At 37.0% G+C, this 26,370-nt stretch overlaps 1 protein-coding gene across 1 annotated transcript in view; it reads right to left on the bottom strand.

The window, feature by feature from the left end:
* CPD (carboxypeptidase D) overlaps window positions 1–26,370 on the bottom strand; it is an 82,180-nt gene that overhangs the window by 35,673 nt on the left and 20,137 nt on the right. Inside the window, exons 3-8 of the mRNA XM_049637949.1 lie at window positions 14,094–14,236; window positions 13,128–13,297; window positions 11,760–12,109; window positions 10,187–10,378; window positions 8,915–9,082; window positions 50–159 (exon numbers count right to left, since the gene is read on the bottom strand). Of these exons, the coding sequence (XP_049493906.1) occupies window positions 50–159; window positions 8,915–9,082; window positions 10,187–10,378; window positions 11,760–12,109; window positions 13,128–13,297; window positions 14,094–14,236 (1,133 nt within the window). The remainder of the gene's footprint in view (window positions 1–49; window positions 160–8,914; window positions 9,083–10,186; window positions 10,379–11,759; window positions 12,110–13,127; window positions 13,298–14,093; window positions 14,237–26,370) is intronic.

The following is a 26,370-nucleotide window of genomic DNA, read 5'->3' as shown; positions in this document are numbered from 1 at the left end:
TTTTTAATTAAAAAAATTTATAGCATTTTATGTTTAAATACGACCCTACCTTTGAATAAGAAAGTGCTATTTGTTGAAACACAGCATCATCTGGTGATTTACTGTATGTGGCAAGCCCTTGTTCATCATCATCAAAAGGGTAGTTCACTACCAAAGAACCTGCAAGGGAACAAAGGAAAATGTTCTATGATATCTCCTTCAAGATGGATCTTCAACATAAATAAAGTACACTTTCACAATACTGCCAGAGACAGGAAACCAATACACTTTTCCAAGGCTAATTTCCTCATTAGAAATAAAAAAGCTGCTAATTTCCTCAACAGAAAATCAACTGGATAAGTAAAATACTAAACAGCTATGCATGACACTTAGAATTTACCTGAACTTCTAGGTATAATTTACATGTCAGAGCTGAACCAAAAGTATACAGGGTGAATTTAAACAATTTTACTCTTATAATAATTAGGATCAGAAAAGATGAGCAAAATTTGATACTTTTTCAGTAAAATTCAGACATTTATAATGGCATGGAATTTTAAGATAAAAAATGATCCTTGAAGTCCAATTAATCCATCCTCTTCATTTTGCAGATGTGGAGTCTAAAACAGAGAGGTTAAATGACTTATGTATGGACAGCAGAGCCGTCCCTGATCTACACTCAGAAAAAACTGCTAAAAATTTCCCATATGCTCACATTAGAAATTAGTCCATTAGAGTTATAGCATATGATATTTCATGACTTAAGGTAAAGAAAGTGATGCTTTAAGAAAGCAAGCAAGCAAGCAAGCAAGCTTTAAAACATATGTAAAGGGTGCCTGGCTGGCTCAGGTGGAAGAGCATGTGACTCTTGATCTCAGGGTCATGAGTTCAAGCCCCACATTGGGTTTAGGGATTACTTAAAAGTAAATAAATAAATAAGTTTTTAAAAAATAGATTAAAAAATAAAACATACATAAAGAATATAAAGTCCCTTCATGCTCCCCATAAAGCATAAACAAGTTAGGGTGCTTCTCAGATGAGAGCCCTGATGGAATCTCTTATTTTCCTATTAGTCACACTGTTTTCCTTTATTCATCTGTCCATTTATCCTTCCTTTACTAAAGCCACTCATCTTTGCCTTTGTTATCACACCACTTCGTGGAATGGAAATGAAAGAACATATTCAACTTGAATTCAGATGAAGTAATCCTGTGGTAACAAATACCAGCAAACATTTATATAGAGAAAAAATTATTTAAGAAGCAAGTATGAAGAACTATGCTCACTCTATTCCCCAAAATAGTTCTAACGAGAACAAGTGTACTTCAATACCTCTTCTACAAATTTAATGTACCCCCCAAATTTAATTTCATCCCAGAACTATGACCCATATCTAAAAATTTGAACAGAGAAAAGTCAACATCAACTTCTACTCAATTCTTTCAAATGGCTAATTTTCTAAGGACAGAAAAAAAAAGTCATAAAACATCTATTTCTATGAAACAGTCTACTTTTAGAAAATAATTAGTATCAACTCAAAAAGCAGGGACAACAACAACAAAAGATAAATTCGTCTTCATCAAAATTAAAAACTTCTGTGTGTCAAATGACATTATTAAGAAAGTTAAAATACAACGTATATAGAATGGCAGAAAATATTTCCAAATCAGCAATCTGATAAAGAACTCTTAGAGCTATATAAAGAACCCTTAGAGCTCAACAAAAAGACAAAAAATAAATAAATAAATTGGCAAAAGACTTGAACAGATATTTCTCCAAAGCAGATATACAAATGGCCAACAAGTACACGAAAAGATGCTTATTATTAGTCATCAGCAAAATGCAAATCAAAACTACAAAATGGGGGTGCCTGGATGGCTCAGTTGGTTAAATGACTGACTCTGGATTTCAGCTTAGGTCATGATCTCACAGTTCATGGGATTGAGCCCCACGCACAGATGCTGATAGCAAGGAACCTACCTGCTTGGGATTTTCTCTCTCCCTCTTTCTCTGCCCCTCCCCTGCTTGCACACTCTCTTTCTCTCTCTATCTCTCTCTCCCTCTCTCTCAAAATAAATAAATAAACTTAAAAAATAAAACTACAATGAAAAACCACCTTTTACTCACCAAAATGGCTAGAACATAAAAAACAGAAAATAACAAGTGTTGATGAGGATGTAGAAAAACTGGAACCCCCGTACATTGCTAGTAATGTAAAATGGTTCGGCTACTGTGGAAAATGGTTTGGCAGTTCCTTAAAAAGCTAAACATGTAATTATCATATGGTATTTCCATCAAAAAGCTAAACATGGCTAAATGAAATCAGTCAGAGAAAGACAAATACCATATTATTTCACTCTTATGTGGAATTGAAGAAACAAAACAAAGAAAAAAAGAGACAAGTCAAAAAGCAGACACTTAACTACAGAGAACAAACTGATGATTCTTGGGGTGGGAGGGGAGAGGGGATGAAATGGATAAAAGGGATTAAGAGCACACTTATGATAAGCACTGAGTAATGTATAGATTGACGAATCACTACATTGTACATCTGAAACTATAATAACACTGTATTTTAGCTACACTGCAATTAAAATTTAAAAGAAAAAGCACTAAATATGGAATTACCCAAATTAATTGAAAACAGGGATTCAGCTATCACATGCCATTGCTCAAAGCAATATTATTCACGATACTGAACAAGTGGAAACAACCCAAATGTCCTTCAGTGGAAAAATGGATAAACAAATTGTAGTATATACATACAATAAAATATTATTTATCCATAAAAGGGGATGAAGTACTAATAAATGCTACAATATTAATGAACTGAAAAACAGTATGCTAAGTGAAAGAAGACAGACACCAAAGATCACATATTGTATGATTCCATTTCTATGAAATATCCAAAATAGGCAAATCCACAGAGACAGAACATAGACTAGTTGTTCCCAGGGCTTGAGGGTAGGGGAAAATAGGGAGCAACTCCTTAGTTTCCTTTTGGCAAGATGAAAATGTTTTAGAGCTAAAGATGATAGTTGCACAACATTGTGAATGCACTGTTACTGAATTGTTCACTTAAAAATTTTTTTAATGTTTATTTTTATTTTTGAAAGAGAGAGAGTGTGTGAGCACGGGATAGGCAGAGAGAGGGGGGACACAGAATCCGAAGCAGGCTCCAGGCTCCAAGCTGTCAGCATAGAGCCTGACATGGGGCTCGAACTCACAAACTGGAGATCATGACCTGAGCCAAGTTGGATGCTCAACTGACTTAACCACACAGGCGCCCCTGAATTGTTTGCCATAACATGATTAATTTTGTTATGTGAATTTCACCTCAATAAAAAAATAAGTATCAAAATTTACAAAAAGGAATCTTACTTTTCTCTATATTCTCTCAAAATCCTTCTAAATTGTTGACAGTAAAGAAATCCTCTTTGAAATTTCTTTGCTAAGATTTCAAAACCCATTTAAGATTTTATGATGAGTAAACAAAATATGTCATGGACAAAGAGGGGAAGATGGTGGCAGAGTAAGAGACCCTAGGCTTGCCTTGTCCCACAAATACAGCTAGAAAACTATCAAATCATCCTAAACACCCCAGAAATTGATCTGAAGATTGGAGGAACAAATTCCACAACTAAAGGTAGAGAAAAGCCACATCAGAGAAGACATGAAGTGCAGAGATATGGTTTAGGAGAGAAATGGATCATGTCTACTGTGGTGGGGAGGGAGCCACAGTTTGGAGAAGGGTGAAAGACAGACCAACACACAGGGGATGTACAGGGAAAATGAATCCCCATAGCAATTGGCTTGGAAAGCAAGAAGGCCTGAATTTCATGAGTTCTTGCAAACAGTGGGGTGTAAGGCCTAAAGTTGTAAAGGTCAGCATGTTTGGTTCTGGGGGAGCTTAGCGAACACTGGGGTTGTTCTTAGAGAGAAGGCAGGGTAAACAGCCTGTGAACATAGTGTGGAAACAGTGATCTGAAGAGCACCTGGGGCACACAGTAGGGAGGTTATTTGTTCATCTTGGAGTGTGTCCCAGAGAAGCAGCATTCATGTCTCCATGAAGTCTCTCAACTTCTTTAGAAACAAAGAAACTGGCCAGACCCATCTCCCTCCCCTGTCCTTCAGCATAAACACAGAATCATCTTCAGGAACCAGTGCAGCACTAACACATGCTACCTAACTTGCTTACACCAAGCCCCACTCTCTACTCCCTGCCCTCCAACCCCCACCCTTCACCTCCTCTCCTCACCCCACCCCCGTGTTCTGGAAGAACCATCCTTCCCAGTCTTACTTGCTTGAGTCCCACTATGGTGGGCCCCCACCCCCAGATGACCAGCTCAAGCCCCTGCCCATATGACAGCTCTCAAACCTTGAGTTTTGTGGGGTCTTTGTTCTGGTGGTGGCAGCAACAGGTCTCACTTCACAGGCAAACCAGAGCACACCTAGTTAAAACTCACCACATTCAAGGCAAGTACAAAACACTGGCCACAACTGGCAAAGATAGTCTCTGCAGACAACTGGCCTGAAGGATAAAGCAGACAGGACAAAACAGCAGAGCACACACAGCACACACTGAAGACACTCCCGGAAGTGCCAAGCCCTCCATAACAGGAAACACTACACTACATGGCAGGGCACTACGGGACCTCTTCATGAGGCCATTACCCTCAAGAACAGGAGACGTAGCTAACTCCCCTAACGTGGAGAAACGGCACAGAGACTTAGACAAAATGAGAAGACAGAAATTTGTCCCAAATGAAAGAACAGGACAAGGTTGGCTGAGGAACTAAGTGAAACAGATATAAGTAACATACCTGAGAGAATTGAAAGCAATGATCATAAGGATAGATATGGAATAACATAGAGACAAAGGGCTTAATAAATGAAATGAGAAGCATACTTGATGGAATAAACAGGACAGAAGAAGCATAGGAATGAATTAAGGACTCTGAAGACAGAGTAATGGAAAGTAATCAACCTGAACAAAAGAGAGAAAAAAGAATTATGCAAAATAAGAATAGACTTAGGGAACTCAGTGACTCCATCAAATGGAATAACATTTGTATTATAGGAGTACCAGAAGAAGAAGAATGAGGAAAGCAGACAGAGAATTTATTTGACGAAATGATAGCTGAAAACTTCCCTGATCTGGGGAAGGAAACAGATACCCAGATCCAGGAGGCAGAGAACCCCCAACAAAATTAACAAAAGCAGATCCACACCAAGATATATTGCAATTAAAATGGAAAAATACACTGATAAAGAAAAATATTAAAAGCAGCAAGACAAAAGAAGACAGTTGCATACAAAGGAAACCTCATAAGGCTATCAGCAGATTTTTTAGCAGAAACTTTCCAAGACAAAAACAAGTGGCATGATATAGTCAAAGCGCTAAATGGAAAAAACCTGTAGCCAAGAATATTCCATTCAGCAAGGCTATTATTCAGAATAAAAGAAGAGATAGAATTTCTCAGACAAACAAAAACTAAAGGAGCTCATGACCAGTAAAGCAGCCCTACAAAAAACATTAAAGAGGACTTTTTGAGTTAAAAGGAAAGACTAAAAGTGACAGTATAAAGGTAGGAAACATAAAAGCAGTAAAAATGAATATTCCTGTAAAAAATCAGTCAAGGAACTTATAAAATAAAAGGATGTAAAATATGACACTATAAACCTAAAACATAGGGAGGAGAAGAGTAAAGAATGGGTTCAAACTTAAACAACCATCAACTTAATATAGACTGTTATATGTAGAAGATGTTATATACAAACCTAATGATAATCACAAATCAAAAAGTACTAATAAATATGTAAAGAATAAAGAGAAAGAAATCCAAATATATCACTAAAGATATATGGAAACCATGGAAGAGAGAAAGACAAGAAAGGATCAGAGAAAATCGTCAGAAACAATCATAAACAAGTAATAAAATGGCAATAAATACATAGCTATCAATAATTTGAATGTAAATGGACTAAACGGTCCAATCAGAAGACACAGAGTGACAGAATGGATTAAAAACAAGATCCATCTACATGCTGCCTACAAGAGACTCATTTTAGACCTAAAGATAGCTGCAGATTGAAATTGAGGGAATAGAGAAACATCTATCATGTGATGGATGTCAAAGGAAATATGGAGTAGCAATACTTATATCACACAGAATAGACTTTAAAACAAAGACTAAAACAAGAGACAAATGATACTATATAATAATAAAGGGGACACTCTAACAAGAATGTATCACAACTGTAAATACTTATGCACCCAACTTGGAAGCACCCAAGTACACAAAAAGGTTAATAACAAACATAAAGGAACTAATCGATAATAATACAATAATAGTAGGGGACTTTAATACCCCACCTACATCAATGGACAGATCATCTAAATAGAAAATCATCAAGGAAACAATGGCTTTGAATAACACACTGGACCAGATGGATTTAAAAGATATATTCATCCTAAAACAGCAGAATACACATTCTTTTCAAGTCCGCATGAACTATTCCCCAGAACAGGTCACATATTAGGCCACAAAATAAACCTCAACAAATTTTAAAAGATTGAAGTCATACTATGCACCTTTTCTGACCACAGTGTTATGAAACTAGAAGTCGGCTGCAAGAAAAAAATCTAGAAAGACTGCAAATACACGGAGGTTAAATAACATGCTACTTCATAATGAATGGGTCAACCAAGAGATAAAATAAGAAATTAAAAAGTACATGGAAACAAATTAAAATGAAAACACAACAGTTCAAACCTTCAGGATGCAGCAAAAATGGTTCTAAGAGGCAAGTTTATAGCAAGATATGTAATGGAAAGAAACACGTCCACATGATTGAAGATGTATTTCCCCCCACGCCGATGACAAGATCTTGATACCACATGTTGAAATCTCTAAATTATTTTCACTGGAATGTAACTAGTATTAAGTTTTCAGATTTAGCCAACATGATATGTGACATATACTGAGAATATTCTTTGAAACTCAAATAAAAAATGTTTTCTGTCAAATATGGTACGAAATATATTAAAAAATTATTTGCCAACCAGGCTATAACTTCATAATTCCTATTTGGGTATTTGAGAATTGTTCATGATTACCAACTGTAAAGATATTTTTTCCTATTACTGGGAAGCTTTCAAAGCAGTTTTTGGAGAATTTCAATTTACTTCTTAAATACAAATATCATAACTGTGTACTGTCATTCTAAAATGTCAGGTTAAAAAATAAATAGAATAAAAAATAAAATAAAATGGCAGGTTAATCTATATGCCATCAAATTTCAACTGTAATACTTCATTGGATATTCCAACATATGTTGACACTAAATTGCTTCCCCATTACCCCTGGTGCTAATACCTTCACTCTTTTTTTTTTTTTAAACAGCTTTATTGAGATGAACAGTTGACCTGTGAACAATAGAGGTTCGAATTACACAAATCCATTTACATGGGGATTTTTATTGATAAAGACAGTACAGTACTACAAATGTATTTCTCTTCTTTACTATTTTCCTAATAACATAACATTTTCTTTTCTCAAGCTTACTTTATTGTAAGAATACGGTATACAATACATACAACATACAAAATATGTGTTAACCAACTATTATTGTTATCGGTAAGGTTTCTGGCCAACAGTAGGCTGCTATTTAAGTTTTAGGGGAGTCAAAAGTTAAAACGTGAATTTTCAACTGCACAGGGGGCCTGTTCCCCTCATGTTGTTCGGAGGTCAACTGTGATTCACATAACATACAATCCATCCACTTAAAGTATATAATTCAATGTTGTTTACTATATGCACAGGGTTGTACAACCATCATTACTTTCTAATTACAGATAATTTCATCATGCCAAAAAAAACCCTGTATCCATTAGCATTCACTCCCATTTCCTCCCACCACTATCCACTATAGCCTGAGGCAACCATTAATCTATGACCTATCTCCATGGATTTACCTGTTCTGAACATTTCATAAAATGTAGTCATATACCATATGGTTTCTAGTGACTGGCTTTTATCACTTAGCATATTTTCAAGGTTCATTTAAGTTATAAAATGCACCAGGACTTCCTTGCTTTTCATGGTCAAATAATATTCAATTGTATGGGTATACTACATTTTATCTATCCAATCATCAGTCCATGGATATCTGAATTGTTTATACTTTTGGGTTAAAATGAATAATGCTACTATGAATATTCATGTACAAGTTTACATGCAGACATATGTTTTCTGTTCACTTTGGCATTGACACTTTCATTCTTACTTACAAGCCCTAGTTGGACATTGTGATGATTTTTAATCTTGACCTCTCATTCTATTCATCTAATCAATTCTTGCTGAATTATATGAAGGTGTGTAAGCCCAAACACTACATGAGAATAAGGCCAATGTGTTGTAGTTAAATACATAGCAAGGAAAAAATAAAAGCATGTCTTATAAACCTACATAAAAGGGTTTATTAAATTTTAGGGAAAAAAGCACTAAAGATTTCCAATTTGTTAGTGTTTAATTTTTCTGAATCACAAAGAGTATGCTACTAAATTCCCAGTGAGAGAGACAAATATAAAACACATGTGAGGGATAAATATAAAACACTTGAAGAACAAAGCAAGGGCAGGGAGAGAGGCAGGGAAGAGAGGAGGGTGAGAAGGACAAGGGGAGAGAGAGATAGGGAGGAGGATAGGAGGGAGAAGAAAATAGGGAAGGAGTATGTGGGAGGGGAAGGGAGAAAACAGCCAGAAAACTAGCTTAAAAAGCAATGAGAAAAGATCTTTATTACTGTCTGCTGCAAAAGCAGTAACAGGATACCAGTTCTGAGACAGCCTAAGACTATAAACAGATAAAATTCCACCAGGATTTTCAAATGCTCTCAACAAGAATTAATTACTGGAATATCAAGTTGCTATTACCTCCATGCAGGTTTGCTGACAGTACAAATGGATAGGACTTCATCCAGCTCATTACAGCAATAGTTTCTGGTTGGGTAGGATCTGTGATCTGAAAGAACTGGTCTGGGAAATTTCGGTTCAGGTCAAAGTTGTTGCTGTTGTTTCTGCCAATTACACTCACGGAATCTCCTGTATGATAAAGAGCTCAAATTTAAGCCATGTTTCACTTACATTTTAATCCAACACATACTACTTCAGCTAATCTTAACTCAAAGGTAAATGTGAACACATCAGGCTTCACTCCGAATAAGCACACTATGATTAAAAGACACATCTTTTTTGTATTGTACATTAATAAGGTGTTATCTCTTCCAGATCTTTTGAACAGAGAAGTAAAACCATTATCCTTTCATTTCTGCCCTCTGTTCATACTTTGAGAGGAAAAAAATCCAACTATATAAACTATATTGTTAGTACTACTCAACTGTCAATAATCCATATACAATGACATAATCACAATGTTGAGTGGACACGACTGATCAGAAGGAAGTTCTATTTTACCAGTACAGAGGTCACTAAAACATTGTAAAGAAACAGACCAAATGGAAGTAAGAAAATTGTGGTATGCTTACACTAACATATCATGAAAAGCTAATCAAGAACATAGTTGGAAGTTTAACCAGATGGAGAAAAAAGGGTTGAACTTAAGTTTATGTCCCTTTAAAAAGGAGTGGAACCCTATTATTATCATTATGATGAGAAAAATCTGAAAGCGAGTGAAAAAAACATACATTATTTTTTAGTAAATAAGAGCCATTACCAAAGTGGAAAACTCCATTAAATATAAACTTGATAGGGGCACCTGGGTGACTCAGTCGGTTTAGCGTCCAACTTCAGCTCAGGTCATGATCTTGTGGTTCATGAGTTCAAGCCCACATCTGGCTCACTGCTGTCAACTTATCAGCACAGAGCCCACTTAGGATCCTCTGTCCCCCTCTCTCTGCCCCTTCCCTGCTTGCGCTCTCCCAAAAATAAATAAATTTTTAAATTATATATATTTATACATATTTATGTATATATATTTACATATATATATGTATAAACTTGATATCATAATTGTTGACTGAACTAGCCTATCTTTTAAGAATACAAAAGCTGCAACAATTATATATTATATGAACAAAATAAGAAGAAATTCTGAGGAAACAACCAATTCAAATTCTCTTCTACTTCCAAATAATCATAACATATGATGATCGAAAAGGTCTGCATTAATAGACGCCTCTTCTTTACCTTCCTGGGCCTTTTCATACCCATCAGGATTCATGGATGGCATAAGGTGAATTCGAGTGCTGAGAACTAGATCCGTCACTTCAGGGTCTGTTCCAAAGTTCTTACAAAGGTATTCAATGAGGTTCAACAGCAGTTCTCGTCCAACCACTTCATTTCCATGCATATTTCCAATGTACTTAAATTCCGGTTCACCTGAAAACAAAAAGATTACATGGAAAAGTCTTTTTACCTTTTTATTTGTCATGGACTCTATTTTTTCCCCAACACATACAAAGACCCTGAACTAAAAATTTTTTAAAAGATATATTTTGGCAAAAGAAGCAGTGAAAAGTATGTTATAAAGCAGCTTCCTTACTAACATATATGTGTAAGCAGGCTCAAAGCATACACAAACAAACACAGACACACACACACCCATATAATATGAAAATAAAAATACCATTAGGAAAAGACATGAATAGACACTTTTCCAAAGAAGACATCCAGATGCCTAACAGACACATGAAAAGATGTTCAACGCATCATCAGGGAAATACAAATCAAAACCACAATGAGATACCACCTCACACCTGTCAGAATGGCTAAAATTAACAATTCAGGCAATAACAGATGTTGGCAAGGATGTGGAGAAAGGGGAACACTTTTGCCCTGCTGGTGGGAATGCAAACTGGTGCAGCCACTCTGGAAAACAGTGTGGAGGTTCCTCAAAAAATTAAAAATACAACTACCATATGACCTAGCAATTGCACTACTAGGAATTTATCCAAAAGATACAATTTACACAAAAGATGCACAAATGCTGATTCAAAGGGGCACATACACCCCAATGTTTTTAGCAGTACTATCAACAAGAGCCAAATTATGTAAAGAGCCCAAATGTCCATTGACTGACAAATGCATAAAGAAGATGTGGTATGTACACACACACACACACACACACACACACACACACACTGGAATGTTACTCTGCAATCAAAAAGAATGAAATCTTGCCATTTGTGACAACGTGGATGGAACTGCAGTGTATTATGCTAAGTGAAATAAGTCAGAGAAAGTTAAACAGTATATGATTTCACTCATATGTGGAAATTAAGAAAGAGAAGAGATGAACATAGGGGAAGGGAAGCAAAAAGAAGATAAAAACAGAGAGGGAGGCAAACCATAAAAGACTCCTAAATACAGAGAACAAACTGAGGGTTGTTGGAGGGGTGTTGGGTAGGGGGATGGGCTAAATGAGTGAGGGCATTACGGAGGGCACTTGTTGGAATGAACATGGGTGTTGTAGGTAAGTGATGAATCACTAAATTCTATTCCTGAAACCATTATTACACTATATGTTAACTAACTTCAATTTAAACAAAATTTAAAAATTTAAAAAGTACTATTAGCAGAAAAAATCTAATCTATACAGTTTATTAAATACATGGATTTTCTTCTTTTCTCGCCAAAGACTGGTTATGTTCTTTATTCCACTTATACATTCTAAAGGTGACATTTCTAGATGAAACATAGAAATATGGTACATAGTTCTGAAAGGCACTACTGAGATTATGTATAAGACCACACAAATTACCTGGTTCATGGACACCTGGGTTATCAGATATCTCCATTACATAAAGTTCTCTTGACTCTACTGATTTTCCCAAAGAATAAAGCCGGGTGATGTTAGGATATTCATTGGCAAACCTTCTCAGGAAGATTTCCATATCAGGGAAATGGTGGTGATGAAAGTCCTTTGGCTGAATTGGCTGGTGTAAGGATTGGGTTCCAGGAAGATTATTAAGCAGAGCAACTGTGCTAGCGGTTACTACCATCTCAGTTGTGTCAGGGATTATTGAAGCCACAGTTGGCCGAAGGGAAAAATTCACCTTTGTGGCTGGTCCTTCTTTCACTATTATGTTATTAATAGTCAGTGGCATATACCTGCAAAAAATTTTTTTGAAAAAGTGGGTGGCTTGCAGTTAAATTCAAACACACGATGCTTTTACATTGTAAAAGCACAATAGCCCTTTCAGACTTTTACACTTAGTGATCTATCAAAATTCGAACGAAATACAGATAAATGGGTAAATTCAAGACTTTTAGGATACGATCTCAGAGAATCCCTGATGACATCTCTAAAGAACTATTTCTCTTACCATATTCTCAGTACCACACATTAGAATGCTTACCAAAAATTGCCTGCCAAGGAGAAAATAATATGAAACACAGAGGTCATTCACCCACTGCGTCCCATTCCTTGCTGTGCCTTGTCAAACTGACTTTCCAACTACCTTTCTAAATAGGGGAATTCAGAATTAAATGAAAGGTTTTCAGTTAAATCCTTAGCAAGCCAAGCTTGCAGAAAGGTGCTCAGGGGAGGTCAGAAACCACTCATTTCATATATTAGAAAGCAGATGATAAGACAGCTCTTTAAAATGTCTTTTTCAGAGCTCTGAGTCTGTTCTACTCTGTTATTCATTAGCTTTGAGGCAACGTTTTACACAGCTGACCATCTTTTGAATCAACCTTTTAAACTGGTCCTTCCTCACAATTTTACAACCATACTTCATATCCAGTTGTACTGTTAGACTATGTGACAAAAGCCTCCACAATACTATATTCTCGTTATACAAGGAAAAACAAAGGCCAGATAGAGCAAACAACATTTCCTAGACTATATTTCTGTCTTAGCTATAAACAGAGGCTTGATATTTTTAGAGTCTAGTTTAAAATGTTTTCTTAATGTTTTTATTTATTTTTGAGACAGAGCATGAGCAGAGGAGGGGCAGAGAAAGAGGGAGACACAGAATCTGAAGCAGGCTCCAGGCTCTGAGCTGTCAGCACAGAGCCTGACATGGCGCTCGAACTCATGAACTGTGAGATCATGACCTGAGCCGAAGTCAGACGCTCAACCAACTGAGCCACTGAGGCACCCCTAGAGTCTAGTTTAAATTCTTACCCAGTTAAAACTGCTGTAATGTTGTAAGTTCCAGGAACAAGTAATCTGTGGAAATCACCAAATCTGCCTGTTGTGATATTATGATTAATACCAGCCACTGAGATGGTTGCGTTCTCTAAGCCAGATCCCGTTACTGAATCTTTAACAAATCCTTTAACTCCAATGTGGACCTAAAAAAACAAGAATCAAAGTAGACTGCTCAAAGATAATTCAGAAGGCAAGAGAGCATAACCCCTCTGCATTGATGATAGAATTTCTTTTTTTTTAAGTTTATTTATTTTATTTTGAGAGAAAGAGAGAGCGTGCATGAGTGGGGGAGGGGCAAAAAGAGAGAGGGAGAGAGAAAATCCAAAGCAGTCTCTGTGTTGTCAGAACAGAGGCTGATCCCACAAACCATGAGATCATGACCTAAACCAAAGCCAAGAGTTGGACGCTTAACTGACTGAGTAACCCAGGTGCCTCTGATGCTAGAATTCCTAAAAAAGTATGTTACTACTATTTCCCTGAAATATTTTTCAATGCCTCCAAGTTAAAATAAAATATAAACAAAAATATTAAATCCTTAAACGTAAGTCATATGTGTCTGACATCTAGACTAGTAATAGACTTTTGAAATTCCCTTTCCTCTAAACCAGACTTCTAATTTTCTCGACAAGCAATAATTTCTCATTAAGTAATAATTGCTGGTATATCCAATAGTATATTATCCTGCCTGATGTTTAAATTAAACTTGCGTCCATGGTTCATACAGTGGTAAAGCCTCTCTAGCTCATATGATCACATGACATTGTAAGAACCTGACAGTACAAACCTGATTATTTCAGTTTATAAAAGTGTTCTAGGACAATCAGAGAAAGCCCTCTGGAGGAAATGAATGGTTAAGGATTGCTACTTATATGCAATTGAATTTCTCCCTTATATCATCCATTATTTCTGTATCCCACCCTTCCAGTCAGCTACTTTTACCTTTTCAATCAATGTGATCAAAGACTCACGATTGTTCTCCCATTCTTGTCGAAGCTGTGAAGCAGGGGGGTACTTGCAACAAGACAGTTCTAATGTGATCTCAAAACAGTTGGCCCATACATAATTGTAATCTTGCATGCCACCTGTAACATAAAGGAAAAAAGTAAGTTTACTCTTGGAATTTTACTCTCAGAAAGACCAAAGAAATTAAATCAGTCATCTCTGAATGTATAAATTTTCTTTTCATAAAATTGTTTGAAATTGCAGAAAGTTCTTGGATTATAGAGGAGACTAAGAAGGAAGGATAAAGGAATATACACCAAAAAGGAATATGCATACGTAAAGCAAATGTATTTGACTGGTGGGATGAACAGTTAGGAAGAGCATAAACATATGGGTTAATAACAATAGCAATAATGCTAACAGCTCTACAATTTGAGTGTTTACTACATGCCAGACCTATTCTATGAGCTCTATGAGTATTAACATTTAATCTTTACAACAAGTGTATGAAGCAGGTGTTACTATCTCACCCATTTTACAAATGTAAGAAGTAGGATACAAAGAGAGAGGTTAAGATTTTTGATAGCATGAGCATGAAAGATACACATGATCTTAAAGTTGTGAAGGATGTTCATGCCAAGCATTAAATGCCTACTATTCTAACTGTACTCCCTTTTATGAAGAAGGTGGCAAGAGAAAAAAAGAAAGGCCAAATCCAGGGTGGTGCAGTGACACAAATCGGGGGCGTGGGGGAGAAGACACAACAAACCCTTTCAAAATGTGTTCAATGGGAGAGGGAAGTAAAAAGGGGAAGAGGCATCCATAGCCAACTACTTTCACCACTTCTACACCCATATAAGCCCACTCACTCATTCCGTAGAAAGCTTATTACCTTATCATTCCTGTCACTCGATTTTTAAAAATAGACTTTATTTTTTAGGGCAATTTTAGGTTTACAACAAAACTGAGCAGAAGGTACAGGGATCTGCCATATACCCCCTGCCCATTCACAAGAATGGAGTCTCTCCTTATCAACATCTGCACCAGAGTGGTACATTTGTTACAACTGATAAACCTACATTGTTGACACTTCCTTACCAAAGTCCATAAATTACATTAGGGTTCACTCTTGGTATTGTATATTCTAAGGGTTTTGACAAATGTATAATGACATGTTTCCATCATTCCAGTATCATATAGTGTAGTTTCACTGCCCTAAAAATTCACTGTGCTCCGGGGCACCTGGGTGGCTTAGTCGGTTGAGCGTCTGACTTTGGCTCAGGTCATGATCTCATGGTTTGTGAGTTTGACCCCCATGTTGGGCTCTGTGCTGACAGCTCAGAGCCTGGAGCCTGCTTCGGATTCTGTGTCTCCCTCTCTCTCTCTGCCCCTTCCTCGCTCATGCTCTCTCTCTCAAAATAAACAAACATTAAAAAAAAAAAATTCATTGTGCTCCATGTATTTATCCCTTCCTCTTCCTTAACCTCTGGCAACTACTAATCTTTTTACTATTTCTGTATGGTTTTGCCTGTTCCAGAATGCCATATAGTTGGAGTCATACAGTATGTAGCCTTTTCAGATTGGTTCCTTCCATTTAGCAGTAGGTATTTAAGGCCTCTTCATGTCTTTTCATGACTTGATAGTTTTCTTTTTAGTACTGAATAATATGCCATTGTATGAACGTACCACAGTTTATTTTACCCGATCACCTACTGAAGCGTGTGTTGGTCGCTTCCAACTTTTTTGGAAACTTTTTTAGATGTTTATTTTGAGAGAGGGAGATGGAGAGAGAGAGAGAGAGAGAGAGAGAGAGAGAGAGAGAGAGACACTAAGTGCAAGCAGAGGAGGGACAGAGAGAGAGAGGAGAGAGAGAATCCCAAGCAGGTTCCATGCCCAGCATAGAGCCTGCTGCGGGCTCAACCTCACGACCATGAGATAGTGACCTGAGCCGAAATCAAGAGTTGGATGCTCAATCGACTGAGCCACCCAGCTGCCCCACTGCTTCCAAGTTCTGGCAATTATGACTAAAGCTACTATAAACATCTGTGTGCAGATTGTGTGGACGTAAGTTTTCAACTCCTTTGGGTAAATACCAAGGAGCATGGTTGCTGGATCATATAGTAAGTATGTTTAGTTTTTCAGAAACAACCACACTGTCTTCCGAAGTGGTTGTACCATTTTGCATCCCCCTACCAACAATGAAAGAGAATTTCTGTTGCTCTACATCTTCGTCAGCATTAGTTGTTGTCAGTGTTCTGGATTTTGGCCATTCTGCTAGGTGCGTAGTGGTAACCTATTGCTTTCATTTGCATTTCCCTGATGAGATACAATATGGAGCATCTTTGCATGTTTGCCACCCGTTTAACTTCTTTGTTGAGGTATCTGTTAAGGTCTTTGGCCCATTTTTCAATCAGGTTGTTATTTTCTTATTGTGGAGTTTTAAGATTTCTTCATATATTTTGGGTAGCAGTCCTTTATCAGATGTGGTTTCTTCCTGTTTTGGGGCAGAATAATATTCCATTGTATGTGTATACCACATTTTCTGTATCCATTCAACTGTCAGTGGACACTTAGGTTGTCTCTTGGCAACTGTAAACAATGTTGCAGTGAACATGGGTGTGCAATTATCTTTTCAAGATCCTGCTTTCAATTCTTTTGTATATATACTTAGAAGTAGGATTGCTGAATCATATGGTAATTCTATTTCTAACTTTTTGAGGAAGCTCTAACTTTTTGAGGAAGCTCCATACCAAACAGCTGCACTATTTTTATATTCCAACCATGCAGGGTTCCAATTCTCCACATCCTCACCAACATTTGCTATTTTGTCTTTTTTCAATAGTGACCAACCCAAAGAAGTGTAAGGTGATAAGTCATTGTGGTTATGATTTGCTTTTCCTGATGATTAGTGATATTGAGCATCTCTTCATATACTTATTGGCCATTTATATATTTTCTTTGAAGAACTGTCTATTCAAGTCCTTTGCCCATTTACTAATCTGTAGGTTGCCTCTGTTGATTGCTACCCTTGCTGCAAAGGACATTGAAGGGTTTTGGGCAGAGGTATGATATGATCTGACTTGCCTTTTTAAAAGATCATTTTGACTGCTGGTTGGAAAATGACTAGGGGCAGGGGGACAAAGGGGAAGCAGAGAGATGAATTAAAAGAAAACGATGGCTTGGACCAGGTTGGTAGTGGAGATGAAGTGGACAGATTTGGATGTCCATAGGACTTGTTTATATGAATCAAGATGACCTCTAGATTTCTGGCTTGAGAAACTAGCAAATAGTACTGCCATTAACTGAAAAGATGAAGAACAAAGGAAACAGACAAGACATGTCTAAGCTCTGTCTTTGGTCCTCTTCTCTTATTCCTTTGATGTCTCATGCAGCTCCATGCTTTAAATATTATCTACACGCTGACAATTCTCAAATTTCTAGCTCTAGCCTAGACCTCTTTCCCAGACTCCAGACTCAAACATCTAATTGCCTATTCAACATCTCTACTTGGATAGCACAAACTTAACGTATCTTCATCTTCTCCAAACCTGCTCCACTAGCAGCTCTCTTATCAAGGCTAACGGCACATCTATCCTTCCAGTTGTTCAGGCCAAAAGCCTTTGGAGTCACATTCCAAATCTAAAGTATCATAAAATCATGCCAACTCTAACTTCAAAATGCAGAATCCAAAGGTTTCTCCTCGCCTCCATGGCTGCTGCCCTGGTACAAGCCACCATCCTTTATCTACCTGGATTTCTTCAATCACTCTTAACAGGTCTTCCTGTACCTGCCCTTGCCCTTCTATATATATTTTTCCTCATCAGAGATGCCAGATTCATTCTGTTAAAATGTAAGTCAGGTGTTATTCTTTTGTACAATGACTCCCCTTTTCACTCAGACTAAAAGCCAAAGTCTTTATAGCAGCCTAAGGCCCTACATGATTTGTCTTCCACCATTTCCCTTCCCCCTTTAACCTCCTTTCATACTCTCTCCATCACTCTGCATCCACCACAATGGCCTCCCTGCTGTTCAGTGGACACACTAGGTACCTCCTGAATTTGGGTCTCTGCTCTAACTCTTCCCTTTGCCTGGTATGTTCTCTCCCAGATAGCCGTGCCTGACTAACGCCCTTACCTCCAGCTCTTTGCTCCAATTTCAACTTGACAGTGAGGCTCTCCCTGACTTCCCCATTTAAAGTTGCTACTTACTTTTTCTCCACCACTATCCCCAAGCCCATCCCACCAATGCTTGCAATTCCCCTCACCCTTTTGTACTTCTTTTTTTTCTACAGTACTTAACAATTTACCTATTAAGTTTATTATTTACTGCCTATTTCTCCCTACTAGATTATAAGCAACGTAAGAGCAGAGATAGCTGCTATACTCACTGATGGACAGTCCAAATACTAGAAGAGTATCTGGCAAACAGTAGTCTTTCAGTAAACATGTGTTGAAGGAATGAAACTAAGTAGCTAATTAAGATTACTGTTTTGAATGTATTAAAATTGAATGCCCATTGAATATCTATGTAGAGATATCAAACAGACTTGTCTTCCTAGAATATAGGCAAGTTCATAACCACCACAAGCCCAGTAACTTGGTCTTTACCTTTTTCTTTTTGCTTTTTTTTTTTTAACATTTATTTATTTTTGAGACAGAGAGAGGACAGAGTATGAACGGGGGAGGGTCAGAGAGAGGGAGACACAGAATCGGAAGCAGGCTCCAGGCTCTGAGCTGTCAGCACAGAGCCTGACGCGGGGCTTGAACTCACGGACCGCGAGATCATGACCTGAGCCGAAGTCGGCCGCTTAACCGACTGAGCCACCCAGGCGCCCTGGTCTTTACCTTTTTCTTAGAAGGCAACGTATCCATCTTTTGGCTTCTGCTTATTGTCCAACATCTTGGTACTCACTTTGGGTCTGGCATCTATGATTATCTTTGGTTAACTCTCATTTGTATGTACACATGTGGACATACACATACCATTCATCATACATAATATTTATTAATCTTTTCCAATTCTTTAAAAAAAATTTTTTTAATGTTTATTTATTTTTGAGAGAGAGGGAGAGAGACAGAACACGAGTGGGGGAGGGGCAGAGAGAGAGAGGGAGACACAGAATTCGAAGCAGGCTCCAGGCTCTGAGCTGTCAGCATGGAACCCCATGCAGGGCTCAAACCCATGAACCACGAGATCATGACCTGACCTGAAGTTGGATGCTTAACCAACTGAGCTACCCAGGGGCCCAAATCTTTTCCAGTTCTTACTACCATATTGGTCATAGTACAATGGTCATTGTGTGTAAGACATTATACTAAGATTATATGGATTTATAAGTAAGAGACATACCTTTTTTCTTAATGTTTATTATTTATTTTTTTATGATTTTTAATGTTTGTTTTTGAGAGAGAGAGTATGAGTGGGGGAAGTACAGAGAGAAGGGGGCACAGAGGATCCGAAGCAGGATCTGTGCTGACATCAGCGAGCCCAATTTGGGGCTGGAATTCACAAACTGAACTCATACACCGTGAGATCATGATCCCATGCGAAGTCTGATGCTCAACCAACTAAGCAACCCAGGCATCCTAAGAGACATACCTTCATTCAGAGTTTAAAGTCTTGGTGAGGAAGCAGAACACAGAACACATAAAAATAACAATTTCAGAAGAATGCAAGTACGACTAATACAAGTTTTTTTTTGCATATGTAAAACTTACTGTGTTAAATTGCAAACATGGCCAACTCACACTTGAATTATGCCAGAAGGCAGTGAAGTAGACTGCTTACAACACTATAATCACCAGGCTTGAGTTCTGTTGTCTGTCCCTTAATTGTCTTACTTCAGTAGCAATTTAAGAAATACTAGCTAAGAGCAACAACAAGACCATGTTTACAGTAATATTTTGGAGTATTATCTAATCAGCTTTTTACACTTAACTTTAATAGTACTGTAATTAGCCAGTGCCAATCAATGACACATATAAATATATTCCTGGAGTGGTGGGTGGAGGGTAAGGACAGAAGTCTTTAAGAAATAAGACTTCGGAGCACCCGAGTGGCTCAGTCGTTGAGTGTCCAACATTGGCTCAGGTCATGATCTCGTGGCTCATGAGTTTAAGCCCCATATTGGGCTTGCTGCTATCAGCAGAGAGTCAGCTTCACATCCTCTGTCCCCCTCTCTCTCTGCCCCTCCCCTGCTTACGTACATGCGTGCGCTCTCTCTCTCTCTCTCTCTCTCTCTCTCAATGTTTAATAAACATTTAAAAAGTTTATTTTTTTATTTTTATTATTTTTATTTTTTTTAATGTTTATTTATTTTTGAAAAAGAGACAGAGTGAGAGGCGGAGGGGCAGAGAGAGAAGGAGTCACAGAATCCGAAGCAGGCTCCAGGCTCCGAGCTGTCAGCACAGAGCCCGACACGGGGCTTGAACTCACGGAGTGTAAGATCATGACCTGAGCTGAAGTCAGACGCCCAACCGACTGAGCCACCCAGGTGCTCCAAAAAAGTTTATTTTTTGAGACAGAGAGAGACAGAGCATGAGCAGGGGAGGGGCAGAGAAAGAGAGGGAGACATAGAATCTGAAGCAGGCTCCAGGCTTCGAGCTGTCAGCACAGAGCCCAATGCAGGGCTTGAACCCACGTACCGTGAGATCATGACCTGAGCTGAAGTTGGATGCTTAACCGACTGAGCCACCCAGGTGCCCCCCAAAATAAAATTTTTTAAAAAGTAAATAAAAATTAAAATAAGACTTCAAGAAACTATATCCAGCAGCGTCCAATCCCACAAAGCACACACTATAGCCATTTTCAAAAATCATATAACCCTAAAAACAATCCAAAACTAAAGGTCAGATTCGCGGAGACAAAATTCTTTTTGTAGGTCCCATAGATTTGAGAAAATATTACAGTGAATGTACCTAACTGTAACACATCTTTGTCAAGTTAATGTTAGTTTCACAGCATAGAATCTAGTGGAAACACAAAATATGAATTAAATCTTGGCATACATTCCCCAAATGTTCCTTTGATAAGACACTAACAGAAAGCCATGTAAAATAGTATTGGAAATAAAAGGATGACTATACTACATTAAAAAAATTCAAAAATCAATTCCTTTCCCATATTTTAGCAATAATCAGAAAATATAATGGAAAAAAAGATTTCAGCAACAAAACCCATAATACATATAGGATTAAATGTAATAAAATACATAATCAATAAGTTAATGTAAAATTTTACTGAGGGATGTAGATTTCACACTTCTAGATAGGAGGCTTATACAGATATCAATTTCCCTGAAATTAATTTACAAATATTACTCAGAAAAATAGATTCTTATTGGGACTGAACAAAATGATTTAGAATCTGGAAAAATAAATGGATGACAACATCCAAAAACCTTAAAAAATAAGAATGATAATAGGGACTTGTATTGCCACATATTAAGATATCATAAAACTATACTTACTAAAGCAGTGCATTAAAATCAAAATAAATGGACCAATAGAACAAATTAGAAAGCCCAGTAACAGAAACAAAAGCATTTGCAATGTGATTAAAGACACATTTAAAACCAGTGGGGAATGAATTAGTTGGCAACTGTTACATGAACAACTGATCAACTATGTGACAAAAAATATAGGTGAGTTTACCTCATATCATACCAAATAAACTCTTAAACTCATATGGAATTTGATGTAAAAGTGAAACCACAGACAAAACTAGAAGTTAACATAAATATTTTTATACTTTCAGGATGAGGAAAGTCTTTCTAAGTATGACAGCAAAGTAGTAGGAAAGCATAAAAGGAAAAAAATGATAGATTTAACTAGCTAACAATTGTAAAATATTTGTTGATTCAAAAACTACCTTTAAAACCATTTAAAAAAGAAACTAAGAAAAAAAATCCATAAAAATAAAGGGAGTATAGAACATTCCTGGGTAACAAATGAATAATTATGTGTATAGAATCTTCAAAATAGGCACAACCTTAACACAGAAATGTCTTTTCCAGGAATTTATTCCAAGATAATTGCTATGGGGAATGAGGACTGTAGTGTTTAAACTGAAGGAGAGGGGCATCCGGGTGGCTCCGTCAGTTAAGCATCCAACTCTTGATTTTGGCTCAGGTCACAATCTCACACTTTGTGAGTTCAAGCCCTGTGTTGGGCTCTGTGCTGACAGAGCAGAGCTTGCTTGAGATTCTCTCCTTCTCTCTCTCTGCCCCTCCCCTGCTTATGCTCTATTTCTCTGTCTCAAAATAAATAAACTGAAAAAAAAAATAAAAATAAACAAATTGAAGGAGAATAACACTGGAAGCAACGTGAATACTCAAAAGTGGTGGATCAGTTTACAAATTATCATATAAAATGGGCTACTATGCTACTAGTTAAGGTGTGGCAGACACACATTTATGGGAATGGTATTTACCATGTAATAACAAAAAAAAGGCTATAAAACAGCATATGGAGACAAATCTTTTTGCATGATACTTTAAATTCTACTTTTTGAAACATACAGAGTTTCTCAGTTCCTCTATACTCAAGTACAAGTTAACTGATTCAAAACAATTTTGACGGTCTCTCTAATCAACAAGCTCCTTTACAGTTTTTTTTTTTTTAAGTTAGGTTTATTGAGGTATGGTTTATATACTGGAAAATTCATCCCTTTTAAGTATACAGTTTTATGAATGAATTCATATACTTAATGAATGTACACATTCATTAAGTATTTTAAAGTAATTCATTAAGTAAAGTAAGTAATTACTTAATTCATAAAGTAATTCATTAAGTATTTTTTAAAATACTAATGAATGTACATTCATTAAGTATATGAATGTACACATTCATGTAACTATATACTCCACCACAATTAAGATACAGAACATTTGTATCATCCCAGAAAGTTCCCTTCTCTCAGCACCAATCTAATTTCTTTGCCTATATTTTTGTCTTCTCCAGAATGTCATATAAATGAAATCATATAGTGTAAAGCCTTTTGTATCAGACTTCTTTCACTCAGCACAATGCCTTTGAGAATCATTTATATTGTTGCATATGTAAATTCTCCTTTTTATTATACTATGTATTCCACTGCAAGGATGTAGTACAATTTGTTTATCCATTCACATGATGGGTATTTGAGTTGTTTTCAGTTTTTGCTTATTATGAAGAGTTGTGTATAGACCTTACTGTGGGCATATAATTGCATGTTTTTTGGATAAATATCTAGGAGTGGCATCGCTGAGTCATACAGCAAATATAAGTTTAACTTTATGAGAAACTATCAAACTGTTTTCCAAAGTGGCTGACCATTTCACATTCCTACCAGCAATGCGTAAATGTTCCAGTCGTTCTTCATTCTCACCTAACAAACTGCTCAAGCAACTGGTCAGACTTTTTTGCTTTAAGTATTCTAGTAGGTGTGCTGTGGGATCTCATTGTGGTTTTAATTTGTAATTTCCCTGGCAATGAATGATACTGCATATCCTTTCATGTCTTTATTTATCATCTATACTGGGAGACCTTAGAAACTAGGGGCTGTTGGTAGTACTGTATAGAGGAGGGACCTTAAGAAAGGGATCCCATAAAGTTGTCTATGAATCCCTGGGCTCAATCCTGAACAGCACATGAGTGGGCATGCCCCTAAAAAGCATACCAAAGGCACTGAGAACTGAATTACAAAACAGACCACTTCCCTGGTCCCACACTGGTCCATGGGAGGTAAGGACACAGAATAGATCTGAACAGAACCACAAAGGCTTTGAAAATTGACATTCAGGGGCGCCTGGGTGGCTCAGTCGGTTGAGCGTCCGACTTCGGCTCAGGTCATGATCTCATGGTCTGTGAGTTCGAGCCCCGCGTCGGGCTCTGTGCTGACAGCTCAGAGCCTGGAGCCTGTTTCAGATTCTGTGTCTCCCTCTCTCTCTGCCCCTCCCCTGTTCACGCTCTGTCTCTCTCTGTCTCAAAAATAAATAAACGTTAAAAAAAATTTAAAAAAAAAAAAAAGAAAATTGACATTCAATCACAGCCCACAGGAGGCAAGTCAAAACTTACAACTGAATGCAACTGGGTCACTCACTGCTAAAACAAAGAAATCATCATTTCTTAAAATAAAATTTAAACAAGGTTCAGATTTCATAATGTAAGATCCAAAATGTCAAGCCTACACCCCAACATTATTTGACATTCAGAGAGCCAGGAAAATGCATGGGGGGCCTGGGTGGTTCAGTCGGTTAAGACTCCGACCTTGGCTCAGGTCATGATCTCACAGTTTGTGACTTCAAGCTGGGCATCGGGTTCTGTGCCAACAGCTCAGAGCCTGGAGCCTGCTTCGGATTCTGTGTCTCCCTCTCTCTCTGCCCCTCCCTGTTCACACTCTGTATCTTTCTCTCTCTCTCTCTCCCCCTCTCTCTCTCAAAAATAAATAAACATTTAAATAAAAGAAAAAAGAAAAAAAGAAACGTTAAAGGAAGTTCTTCAGGCTAAAAAGAAATGATACCAGAGAGAAACTTGGGATTTCCAGAATGAAAGAACAACACAAATGGTAAATATCTGGGTAAATATAATAAACTATTTTTTTCTCTTAAGTTCTTTATGTACAACAGTTGAAAGAAAAAATCATAACATTGTCTGGTGGCGTTTTCAATGTATATACACATAATACATACGACAACTACAATATAAAGTGGGGGAGGGTAAAGATGCGGTGGTAAGATCTATGCATTCCTCCTGAAGTGGCAAAATACCAATTCTAGGTAGAACTGTGAAAAGTTAAGCTGTAAATTGTAATCCTAGAGCAACTACCAAAACAAACAATACAAAGGAGCTATAGTAAAAAAACAAAACAAAAACCACACAATAGATAAAATACTAAACACTCAAAGAATCCCACAGAAGGCAGGAAAGAGGAAGCAGTAGAATTAAAAAATAAAAAAGGGATAAACAGAAAAATAATTTTAAAACTAGGCTTAAATCCAAACATATCAACAATTATATCCAATGTAAATGGTATAAACACACTAGCTAAAAGACAAATTGTCAAATGATTAAGCAAGAGCCAATTAACATGCTGTCCATAAGAAACTCACTTTAAATATAGTAGTATAAGCAAGTTAAAAGTAAAAGAATGGAAAAAGATATACTACGCAAACACAAATCAGATGGGAAAATGGAAGGGCTTTATTAATATCAGATAAAGTAGACTTTAGAACAAGAAAAAGTGCCAGGGATAAAGAGGGATATCACATAATGATAAATGGGTCACTTGACCAAGACAACATTACAATTCAACTCCATCACCAACAAAATCTAAATGATATTTATAGCATATCCCACCCAACAACAGCAGCATAAACACTCTTTTCAAGTAGAAATGGAACATTCATCAAGACAGACAATATCCTGGGTTGTAAAACAAACTTAACAAATGTAAAAGAACTGAAATCATACCAGGTGTATTCTTTGACATGATGGAATTACATAGAAATCAGTAATAGAAAGCTATATACAGAGTATCCTTTTCTTGACGAAATCTTATAAAAGCACATTTTCTTTGAGTCTATAATAAACTATTCTCAGAAAACTTATGAGTTGTGGTATCTACTGAATCTACCTATTTCTAAACTCATAGGAGCCCTCCAATGTGAATAGTAGCAAAGTAACTTTTACTTGCAAGACAAAAAAAAAGATAAATCTCTCCCATCGTTAGAATATCAGAAAGTTTTTATTCACCAATTTCAAATTTCAGTTTAGAAATTATTTCTTTAAGGGTGACCAGGTGGCTCAGTCGACTAAGTGTCCAACTTTGGCTCAGGGCATGATCTCACGGCTAGTGAGTTTCAGTCCCATGCTGGGCTCTGTGCTGACAGCTCAGAACCTGGAGCCTACTTCAGATTCTGTCTCTGGCTCTCTCTGCTCCTCCCCCACTTGCGCTCACATTCTCTCTCTCTCTCTCTCTCTCAAATATAAATAAACATTAAAAAATTTTTTTTAATCATCAAAAAACTGGAAGCAAATTAACATATCAACTGAATTATGAATAACTTAACAATTTTTTTGCAAGATGCCACAAATAAGCATCATTAACATTTATTTTTCCAACACTAAATGTCAAAGACTCTATATAATGAGTAATCTTTACTGAGTAGCTGGTTCAGATCCTATCATCTTGATCTTTTCCTCAACAAAAACCTACCTATACAAAGCTAGAGTTCCCTGTAATAGAGAACAGCCATTCATCTGGAGATAAGCCTGATGTTACTGACAGCTGCAGC

Source organism: Panthera uncia, chromosome E1, assembly GCF_023721935.1.
Source record: "Panthera uncia isolate 11264 chromosome E1, Puncia_PCG_1.0, whole genome shotgun sequence".
NCBI classification, from domain to species: Eukaryota; Metazoa; Chordata; class Mammalia; order Carnivora; family Felidae; genus Panthera; species Panthera uncia.
The sequence above is the reverse complement of the archived record's forward strand: the minus strand, read 5'-3'. Positions and strand labels throughout refer to the sequence as shown.